Source organism: Drosophila santomea, chromosome X (assembly GCF_016746245.2).
Source record: "Drosophila santomea strain STO CAGO 1482 chromosome X, Prin_Dsan_1.1, whole genome shotgun sequence".
Lineage (NCBI taxonomy): Eukaryota > Metazoa > Arthropoda > Insecta > Diptera > Drosophilidae > Drosophila > Drosophila santomea.
Window position 1 is genome coordinate 7,729,195 of NC_053021.2, and position 10,917 is coordinate 7,740,111.

Sequence of the window (10,917 nt, forward strand, 5' to 3'; positions counted from 1 at the left end):
CATGTTGCGCCAGCCCTGGTTACCAGCATACCACTAAATTTCAATCCATTCGCGAATTTCAACTCGTGCCGAAAGGTTTGTGCGAAAGCTGCAGCTGCGAGCGAAAGAGGAAGCCCACGCGGAAGTCGAGCAATTACCGAGAATTACTAAGAGAAAAAAACCAAACAACAACTGTTAAAGTGAGTGCTCTTGGGGGGCGATGAACAGGTCGCTGATTCTGGGCAAAGTTGCGGAGAAACTGCGGAGCGTAAGATTAGAAATTAGAATCGCTGTTGTTGTTGTGTTGTGGGGTTGTTGCTGTTTTTCGATGAGCAAAAGATAATGATGTTCGGTCGGCCGACTCGAGATTATTTCACAACTTTTTGCACCGAGAGCATAGTTCTTCGCTTTTTTTCACATTTTGTTCTTTTTCACTTTATTGGCACGTCCGTCACACACACACACACACAGCCACATGAATAGCCGGCGAAAAAAAAGGGCAAAGAAATGAAATCAAACGAGAGGAAAATATTTGCCAATTCCGAAATCAATTTTGTGATTTGTAATTAATTCGCATCCATTACATGAAAAACGCGAACGTGCCGAAAGTTAAATAAATTCAATCGCATAAATGGGAGCAGCCGAAAAATTTTGGCTAATTTATTATTCCGGGTTTCTTCCATTTCGCTTCGTTCGGCGGCCATTTTGTAGAGTTCAGCTTGCACCCCTCTCTTCCCATTCTCCTTGCTCCTCTTTGATCTCTCCAGTTGGCGGCGAAACATCTGGAAGTCAAGGGTAATTGCCCATAATCGTTAGCAATTGCCGCATTAGAACTCCGATTTATAGAGACTTCCCCACTGAAATTAGCTTCACGTTTACTGCCTAACAACTAAAAACCAATTTGAAGTTCCATTGATTTGCACAGTTATTAGAAATATTACAAATTACAAAGCAGCCCTTAAAACTTTTAGCTTGCAACAAAAAAAGATCGATTGCATGTGATCAATTTCTAGTTTTGTAAGTATTTCATATTTTCATTAAAGGAGCTTGTGAAATATGAATTGGAATAATGAATAATACATGTTTTTACAAGCCTCCATAAATGGAATTCTTTTATATTGTAATAATCCAACGCTGGAGTGATGGAATTTTTTATGGCGCCGAAAGAATCTCTTGATAGAGGGATTAGATTACGAAATTATGAGTCGAAAGAGGAAATATCAGTCATAGGGAGATTTTAAAGGGAGATGTGTGGGATTTAGCATTTCAGTTCTTAAGTGAAGGTGAATAAGTACTACGCTAGTGTTAATTTCTCTCTAACTTGAAGAAACGTGTCCCTAATTGCCCAACCATTCATCCATCCACTTAATAGATGCCCCAGCTACAGAAGCCCGCTCCTGGATTCGCCGGCACCGCCGTCGTCAATGGTGTGTTCAAGGACATCAAGCTGAGCGACTACAAGGGCAAGTACCTGGTGCTGTTCTTCTATCCGCTGGACTTCACCTTCGTGTGCCCCACGGAGATTATCGCATTCTCGGAGAGCGCCGCCGAGTTCCGCAAGATCAATTGCGAGGTGATCGGTTGCTCCACGGACAGCCAGTTCACCCACTTGGCGTGGATCAACACGCCCAGGAAGCAGGGCGGTCTGGGCAGCATGGACATTCCCCTGCTGGCCGACAAGTCAATGAAGGTGGCCCGCGATTATGGTGTGCTCGATGAGGAGACCGGCATTCCATTCCGCGGCCTGTTCATCATCGATGACAAGCAGAACTTGCGCCAGATCACCGTCAACGATCTGCCCGTGGGTCGCAGCGTGGAGGAGACACTGCGTCTCGTTCAGGCCTTCCAGTACACCGATAAGTACGGCGAGGTGTGCCCCGCCAACTGGAAGCCCGGCCAGAAGACCATGGTGGCCGATCCCACCAAGTCCAAGGAGTACTTCGAGACCACCTCCTAAAGAGGCTAACCAACTGTTCGCTGGACGGGGCTGCTCCTGGCGAGTGGGAGCGTATTCGAATCGCGCCACCCACCCCGTTCGAAAACATAAAACCACATATACATTATATATCCTACATATTAACCCTAGAGCGTAGAGAGAAGAGAACACTGTGAGGCATCTTTCCCTGCAACAGGCAACCACAAAAAAAAAGGAGAAGAGAAGAGAAACACCTGCAGACGCTAAGCGGAAAGTGACTATTTTTTAACTTTTTTTTTTGTGTGTTTTTTTTGTAATTCACCACAATAAACGATTGTACGGAAGAGAAGTCGAAGCACGTGGCTCTTTATCAGGGGGTTGCGGGCGGACTTTCGCCTCAAACCTCTGCGCTTATCATCCGGGGAAACATTTCCACACAAAACAGCGAAGGAAACCGCAGTGGGCGACTTATCACCGTCTGCGTCTGGCAATTGCGAAATGGCAAATAGACTGAATCAGAATGCCAAGAATGCTGCGAATGACTTGACACAGGCAATGCACAACTTAAATGACTTATAGATGATATCTCTAACATGGACTTACAGCTGTTCTGTGCACTTTGTAACACTTTTACATGGGTGGCATTTTCTCGCAGTGCAGCAACAGCTGTTGCTGACACAGTAACCGAGTGCACAATTCCCGTTTTGCCGCCATCTCCCAGCCATTTCAATGTGAAGTGCAAGCGAGAGTCGTCTAGTCAACGTGGATGTCTCGCATATTAAACGAGTCTTTTGACTCTATCGCTGTATATATATATATATATATATATATATATATATATATATAGGTCTGCCTGATTTGAAGCCCCCTTTGTGATCCTCGGTTCAACTATTACGTGTAGCTTGCGGCGCATCACACGAGGTGTCTTCGGATCTCTTTCACCCAGAAACCAGTTTCTCCAGGTCATACATATGCATATGTATTATAACCGACTACCCAACTACCTCCAGCTACATATGGCCAGCTGCTCGGCGAGTCAGTTTGTTTACTGCCTGTGGAACCTACTGGAAACAGAAATAGTAACAGAAACCGAAACAGAAACAGAACCCTTTCCGAAAGTCAAGTGGTGCGATCAGATCGCTGCGCACGTTACGTCGTTAGTTTTTGTTTTTGCCATTTTGTTCACTGCCGCTAGATCGGCGGGGCATAGCCGACGTGATGGCTCATAGCGGCCATAGTGGCCATTATCATTATCAGTCTGCTAATTGCGCCCGATTACTCAAGTTCACTGCACACACAATGGCACTTCCTATTCCCCCAGCTCTTGGCACCTTTCGTTGTGAAAGTTACTAGTAAACTAAGAATATATATGTACTTAGAACATATGAATTGGGTGAGAGGTACAGAAGAGTGGTACATCACGGCGTATGAGCAATATTTTTACTTTGAGATCAAAAAATCCACAGCACACGTAATATATTGTTAGTTTAAAGCAATGCAATGAAAGTACAAATTCTATGAAAGGACTGCATATATAAATTGCCAGAAAAAGAGCAACCCATCTTCGTGATGCTAAGAATTGGACAATTGAAATTCGTTTTTACCTGAGCTTGTTTGCCAAGCTGTACAGAAAACGCTCTATTCATATTCATCAGCCAGCCGCACGACAGCTGCAAAAAGAGATTGCTTCTGCTGAATCATGGCAGTCAAAGTCTGGCCAAAGCGGCACAAAAAGCTACAGCGACTACTATACTATATACTATGTACTATGTACTATACAATAGGCCAAGTGCCGATTTCTATGCCAACGGTTACAATGTGCCTCCATTGAGGGCGTTGCAAATGTCATTGTCGGTGACTTTCAATGGCTGTGATTCCACTTGCAACTCCCATTTCCTATTTTCCATTTCGAGTCCAGATCGATGATAATTGGGTGGCAGAAAAACGCACTTGCCATAATGAATGCTGCGATGGGAAATGGGTGGGAAATGCCTGGGATATTCTCGATTTGCCAATCGCTGGCAGTCGGTATCCGGAAAACTAGTACATGCATACATACATATGTACATACAGCTGCGGGTGAAGCAATAGCAAAACTGCAGTTTAATTATAACTATATAATTAATAACACTGTGTTAAATAACTAACTTACCATTATGATTATATCAAGTGTTTTGAAGTAACACCATATTTGAAATTAAAAAGAAAATAATATTTTAGCAGTGCAATGTTTGTTAAAAGTCAAGAATTCGTTTTTTTGATTTTTAGCCCAAAAATGATCAGTTTTTTTTCCACAACTTTGGAAATAATTGTCCAAATATGGAATGCCATACCTCTATGAGTTCGTAATTAAATTTCCAATCAAACTGTGTTTTCAAAAAAAAATTCTATTTCTTTTCGATTTTTTGCAAATTTTGATGATGTTACCCCTTACAAAAAATGCGAAAAAATGGCCAAAAATTATTTTGACACAGTCGGTCAAAAAGTGATTCGGTTGGTTAGTATTGGTAATTAGGAGTACAAAAATGTAATTCTTTTCGCTTTCTGACCATTTTCAGCCAAGAAATACCGAAAATGCCAATCGTAAATATTGAATTTTTGGCGAAAATCGTTTTTCTGTTTTTCGGGATAAAAAACTATCAGAATTTTTATCACAACATTCGAAATAGTGGTCCAAATATGGAATGCCATACCTCGTTGAGTTCGTAATTAAATTTCCAATCGAACTGTGTTTTCAAAAAAAAATTCTATGTCGTTCCAATTTTTTGCAAATTTTGATGATGTTACCCCTTACAAAAAATGCGAAAAAATGGCCAAAAATTATTTTGACACAGTCGGTCAAAAAGTGATTCGGTGGGTTAGTATTGGTAATTAGGAGTACAAAAATGTAATTCTTTTCGCTTTCTGACCATTTTCAGCCAAGAAATACCGAAAATGCCAATCGTAAATATTGAATTTTTGGCGAAAATCGTTTTTCTGCTTTTTTGCGTAATTAATTATCAGTATTTTGATCAGAACATTTGAAATAGTTCTCCAAATATGGATTGCCATACCTCTATGAGTTCGTAATTAAATTTCCAATCGAACTGTGTTTTCAAAAAAAAATTAATTTTTTTTCACATTTTTTTTAATTTTTGATGATGTTTATTTAGAAAGTGGACACTATTTGTGTGACAACAACATTGAGTGCTATGCTTCGAACTGCTGTCTGTGGCGTAATTTGATTATTTTATAGACTGATAAGTGGTAATCGGGCGGCTTTTTCCGTGGTCTTAGTGATATCAGTGGGAATGGGTCGTGCGGAATGCCATGTTTGAAATACGGCAAACTCCGCCATATTGGGCTAAGCTTGACCTTTCAAGTACCTTTGCGATAAGGAAACGGGTGGGGGGCGTGTGTATTGGCCAGGGTAATGGCCAAGTTGTAGTTGGGGTCGCCCAGAAACATGAAGTAGATAGTAGATAACGCCGCATGGACTTATCAATTAAATATATTTATTCTTAAGGCGCACGCAACACCGATATCGATCGGTAGTCAATATGAAATGTAATTGTACTTAATGACATGGCAATTGTCCCGGCACAAATGAGACTCCTATTTGAGTCAGCATACTGATCGGATAATTGAATTTTGCATTTGGAATCAATTCAAATCTAACAGCCAATCGCAAATGCGCTGCAAAGTATGCAATGAATTGTTCATGAAATGCAGTGCTGTACAGGATTCAAATGTTGCGTGAGCACCTAACCAGCTTTGCAGCACTGAACTCGAGGGCTGCAACTTGCCCGCAAAAATTTTAAATGTTGATAAAAAGTAATGGCAAAATTTAAAATGCAATCCCAGGTACTTCTTAGTGATAACTATCGATAATATCAACTTTGAATTATCGAGCAAATAAATGCCATAACAATTAAAATCAATTTTTACTCAACATTTGCTTTATCAGCTATAAATACTATCTTTTTCTATCAATTTTCATATTGAGCAGTTTTCTAGAGCATATAGTAAATAAAAACTGTTAAAGGAGGTACTAATATAGTTTTATAAGCATATTTTAAGCTTCAGAATGTTCTCAAACTCCATTTACACCCAATTCTAACAAGCAATATTCGTTTCATAAACAATTAATAATAGAAGTTAAGGTTTTCATGCTGAAAAAGTTCTAATAAAACTAAATAACCATATGACGTTGCTCTGACTGCGATCGATTCCATTATTTTCATTATGAGAAGCACGTAACCGAAGCTGAACACCTCAAAAGAAACCACATGGCTTGCAGCATTGGCGAAGTTTTCAATTGCCTTGATTTTGGTCATGAACTTGACTCTATATCCAGATATAAGGAACTCCGGTCCAGGTTAGATTATACACAGAGTGTGGGTTTTATCTTAACAGATCGATTTACTGTCGCTATTGTTTTATCACTGTACCGCTTTACATATTATATAAGTAGATCGTAAACAAAATCGTTATTAAAATTATTATGTATCAATCATTTTATTTCGCGTTACTTTTGTGAACATTCATCGTCGTTGGTTGTCTCTGAATGAATGTAGCAGCGTGTTCTCGCCCTTTTTGTTGTTTGTACACAAAATACATAGTTGGATGCATGGTCGGTGAAATAAAACGTCAATCTACATATCAAACTCCTCAGCAGCACACACAAGACTCTCTTCGATGTCAACTCGAGTGCCTCTAGAAGAAGAAGCCGAGGATCTTGCCTCCCAAATGTTTTCTCCTGGCCTCCTCGTGGTCCATGATGCCGCCAGAGGTGGTGAGCACAACGTAGCCAAACTGACGGGAGGGCAGCAGATTGTTGGTCCACTTCTCGATGTCGTTGATGGGCACATCGAAGCGGGGCGAGATGACGCCGCACTTGTTCAGGCGACCAGTTAGGTTCACAACGATCTTGCCGGAACGGTGATCGTCAACGATCTCGAATTCACCAATGTAGCCATGCTTCATCATCACGGTCAGGAACTTGATGATCACCTTGGAGCAGGGACGCAGCAGCACCTGGCGCTTGCCACGCTTCTCGGCGTTGTTGATGCACTTCAGGGCATCGGCCAATACGTTCATACGCACCATGGCTGCAAAATGTTTGTGGGAACACAATTAGTCGTGGGCTTAACAAGTCCGAAATGCACGGTACCAAATAGAATGGGTAGGGAGTATAGTCGAGAGTGCCGACCTGGGCATAACAGCTACTCTGTGCTCTTATAAACATTACAAACGTGTGTTACTGATCTTCAGAGCTGTCTATCAAAACTATCTTAATAAATTACATACGAAAACTACTATACAAGTTTTACCTATATCAATTAAGTTGGCAAATAATGCTGAAACCTTATTCAAAGAAAATGTAAGTTGTACGGCTCTTGAAATCAGACGAACTCTTAGAACACAAAAGTTTGACAAGTTAAGCTAAACATACTAACTTATGGAGCCATAAATGATCCTAACACATATGATACCATTTTAGCATTATAAATACCACAAAAACTATCAAATACAGGTGGCTACTTTCTGTTCTACTCCTTAATTTTTTTTTTGGGCAGGAGGCGTGGCTCTTCCCACGAAATTTACGCGGACAGACGAAACGTTTTTTAATGCTGATTATGATTTTAAACAGATTATGGCTTTACTTTTTAACTCAGCGAGTAACAGAACATTGAACAAGAAGCAGAAACAGCAAGTAAAACACGTGCGAAATGCCAGGAGAGAAAAAAAAAGTTACTGTCTGTGTTTCTGCGCGTGTGTGTGTGTGTGCGTGCAAGTGGCTGTAAACAACAACTATTTCGGGTAAGTTTTCCCATCGAAATGTGTTAAAATTAGTTAAATTTAGCCGGTTTTGGGTGCTGCATTCGTTTCAATTGAATTTCCGACTTTTTGCCACATTTTTTCGCCACTCACACACACACACACATGCACCACAACACTGTGCAACACACTTGGGCCGAATTTCTCACTTCATATTCTTTTGCACATTAAAAAAATTATAACCAAAAAAAAAGTATGTATATATATACATGCCGCATTTAGCGAGGCATTTCATGCATTGTTTACACGGTAAACTGCTCAACTTTGGCACTTTGGCGCACAGTAAAAAAATTTGTAATAAAAAAAAAGAGTTGGGTGGATTTGCACATGTTTCGGCCGGCGATCGCCGCCAATCTAATCTGGCTGCATTTTCACGCTGAAAACGGGTCCAATGGAAGCGGCATTTACCTGGGATTGGTTTGCAAACACTGTTTTACACGACCGCTGTAAATAGAGGAAATAAAATTGGTTTAAGTACAAATTCGGTGAACAAAACCGCGGAGAACACGCACTCACGCAAACGTGAAAAGGGAAAAGAAAGGGAAACGGAAGGAAAAAGACGCAGAACAGTGTGGCCGGTCTTGGTAAAAGTGGCTTAGCTCGAAGTGCCTATCGATAGTTAGCCGGACGCAGGCCACGGTTGGAGGCATGGCTAAAATAGCTGCTGGCCATGGATAAATAAACGTTTAATTAAAATAATCATTTTATAAATTGAACGTTTTAGTATATAGTATTATAAAATAATTTGCCATATTGGAATGCATATTTTGCATCATCAAAGTAGCAATAATATAATTTCAATGTGTGGATAAAAGCCATAGTTTTGGAAATAAAAAACGAAATTAAGACAATTATTAATCAATCTCAACACATCTAATTACAAACTAATTAGAAATAAAGTGTTAAATTGAAATAAAAAGTTTGATTTTGCCAAACGTGTTTCAAACTATTATCCAAAAACTATCGACATGTCTAACTATCGATTTATATTGAAACGGTTCTTTCAGCCGGCACAGCGTTGCTCGCTGCAGTGTTGCCGCATACATAAGGCATTTCTGTAGCCGCAGCAAACGGTCATACTAAGTATTCATAAATAAACAAACATGTCCAAACAGTAAGTAATTTGTTAATAATATGCAATTGGCGCAGTTATTAATGACTGTTCTGACACCACGCAGATATGGCCTTATTATACCCGGCCAGCAGAAGAAGGCACCTCCAAAACGGCCCGAAAGGCCCTCGATTTTCGACGAGAGCTCCGAGTCCGAAAGCGATGATGACCAAAATGCTCCGCAATTGAAGCCGAAAACCAGCGGCATGTCCTTGGGTCCCAGTCTAATGGAGCGCCGCGTGGCCCGGCGGCAGCAGGAGAAGGCCCTAGCCGAGGATCCAACCATATTCCAGTACGACGAGCTGTACGACGACATGGACAGCAAACGCGAGGAGGCCAAGCAGACGAAGAGCCAGGAGCCGCGTAAACCCAAGTACATTGGCCGGCTGATGGAGCATGCCGAGCGCAGGAAGCTGGAGAAGGAGCTGCGCATCGAACGGCAGGTGCAAAAGGATCGCGAGGCCGAGGGCGAGATGTACAAGGACAAGGATACCTATGTGACTGCCGCCTATCGCAAGAAACTCGAGTCGATACGCCAGATGCAGGAGCAGGAGCAGCGGGATGAGTACCTCGAGGCCATTGGCGATGTCACCAAGCAGAAGGATCTGGACGGCTTCTATCGCCATCTCTACGAACAGAAAATGGGCGGTCCCGCCCAGCAGGATGTCGTCAAGCCCAAGACGGCGCCCACCACTGACGAGGTGGCGTACAAACCCATCAAGGCAGAGGCGGCCAAGCACAGAAGCTATCGACGACGTCGCGCCTCCGAGGAGGAAGAGGAGCAGACGAAGGGCAAGTCAGGCCAAGACTCGGAATCCACAAAGTCAACGGATCAGGCGGAAAGCAAGCCAGCACAAGCACATTTGACCAACAACATAGATGCCGATTCCGATTTTAGCATAGACGACTCCAGCGATGAGGAAGAGGAGAAGGGGCACAAGAAGGAAAAGGAGGAGAAGGGGAAGGAGAAGCTGTCCCAGGACAAAAAGGAGGATAAGGACAAGGCAGCGGAAAGTTCTGAGCCCGCTAAAGGCAAAGAACCCGAGGCCTCGCAACAATCTCCCTCCAAAAAAGCAGAAAATTCCAATGGCGACGTGGACGAGAAGGATCTACCCGTGCCGACAGTCACCAAACCTCCTGTCGACCGCACACTCATCTGGCGCAAAAGGACCGTGGGCGAGGTATTCGAGGCGGCGGTGGCACGCTATCAGGAACGCAAGCGAGCGCGCCAGGGGTAAAATGCATCCAATTAAAGTTCGAGTAGATGGAAAAAACAAAGCAGTGATTTCTGTATTGTCTCCTTATTATGCTAATTTCAATTTGTCCCATGCTCATAAATTATTTATGTGTACGCCAACGCTCTTAGCGGACCCTTTTCGGTGCAAATATTTTGCATAAGTTGCAACAGTGTCCGTCCCCAGACCGTTTGCACTTTTCATCTAAAACGGAGGAGGAGCAAAAAACAAAAAAAATGGGTAAGAAGTACAAGGCATGACGGATGGAACCGCAGGAAAAGTTGGGGGGGGAGGGAAAAAGCACTGGAGGAGGATGAGGAAGTGCCTGAAGGGGAAGAACGCGAAGATATTCCATTTATTTTGTATGACGACGACACGACGACAAGTAGGAGAGCCAAAAAAATAACTAGGGCTAGCTTAGAAGACCGAAACTGCAAATACCCTTAAAGGTTACTATTTGATAACAATATACGTTAAAGATTTCCACAATACCTTACAAATATTGATGAAAGTAGTTACAAATATAGATACAGATACAGTTCAGCAGTAAGTTCTTCATCATATTAGGGCTACAATGGCATATTGATCCAAACATACCTGGCTAAATCGAACAGTTCCAGTGCTACAATGTGAGTAAGTCGATGTGCTGGGGGCAAAAATTCATCCCTATTGATTTTATAGTACCGAACAAATCCGCGTTGAGGCAGACAGCTTATGCAGAAATGACTTTTTAGGTTCACAAATATCTCGTTCACTGAGCCGGAAACTCCTAATCCAAGTTCTAATACCCTCAGCAAGGGTATAAAAAACGGAAAGGCAACGAGAAACTTGCCAAACGCCCAAATAACAAAGAGCCA

At 42.1% G+C, this 10,917-nt stretch overlaps 3 protein-coding genes across 3 annotated transcripts; 2 read left to right on the forward strand and 1 right to left on the reverse strand.

The window, feature by feature from the left end:
- Nucleotides 1-21: 21 nt before the first annotated feature.
- On the forward strand, nucleotides 22-2,243 carry LOC120457291 (peroxiredoxin 1). The gene is made up of 2 exons (XM_039644746.2): nucleotides 22-179; nucleotides 1,352-2,243. Exon 2 carries the CDS (start codon nucleotides 1,352-1,354, stop codon nucleotides 1,934-1,936), a length of 585 nt encoding a protein of 194 aa, XP_039500680.1. The 5' UTR covers nucleotides 22-179; the 3' UTR covers nucleotides 1,937-2,243.
- A 4,129-nt stretch (nucleotides 2,244-6,372) lies between these two features.
- LOC120456554 (40S ribosomal protein S15Aa) lies at nucleotides 6,373-8,306 on the reverse strand. Its single transcript, XM_039643433.2, has 3 exons — nucleotides 8,227-8,306; nucleotides 8,123-8,158; nucleotides 6,373-6,984 (listed from the first exon to the last, which is right to left on the reverse strand). Exon 3 carries the CDS (start codon nucleotides 6,980-6,982, stop codon nucleotides 6,590-6,592), a length of 393 nt encoding a protein of 130 aa, XP_039499367.1. The 5' UTR covers nucleotides 6,983-6,984; nucleotides 8,123-8,158; nucleotides 8,227-8,306; the 3' UTR covers nucleotides 6,373-6,589.
- A 400-nt stretch (nucleotides 8,307-8,706) lies between these two features.
- Nucleotides 8,707-10,603, forward strand: LOC120456696 (nuclear speckle splicing regulatory protein 1). The gene is made up of 2 exons (XM_039643661.1): nucleotides 8,707-8,828; nucleotides 8,893-10,603. The coding sequence occupies exons 1-2, from the start codon at nucleotides 8,818-8,820 to the stop codon at nucleotides 10,061-10,063; spliced, it is 1,182 nt and encodes a 393-aa protein (XP_039499595.1). The 5' UTR covers nucleotides 8,707-8,817; the 3' UTR covers nucleotides 10,064-10,603.
- The last annotated feature ends 314 nt before the right edge of the window (nucleotides 10,604-10,917 follow it).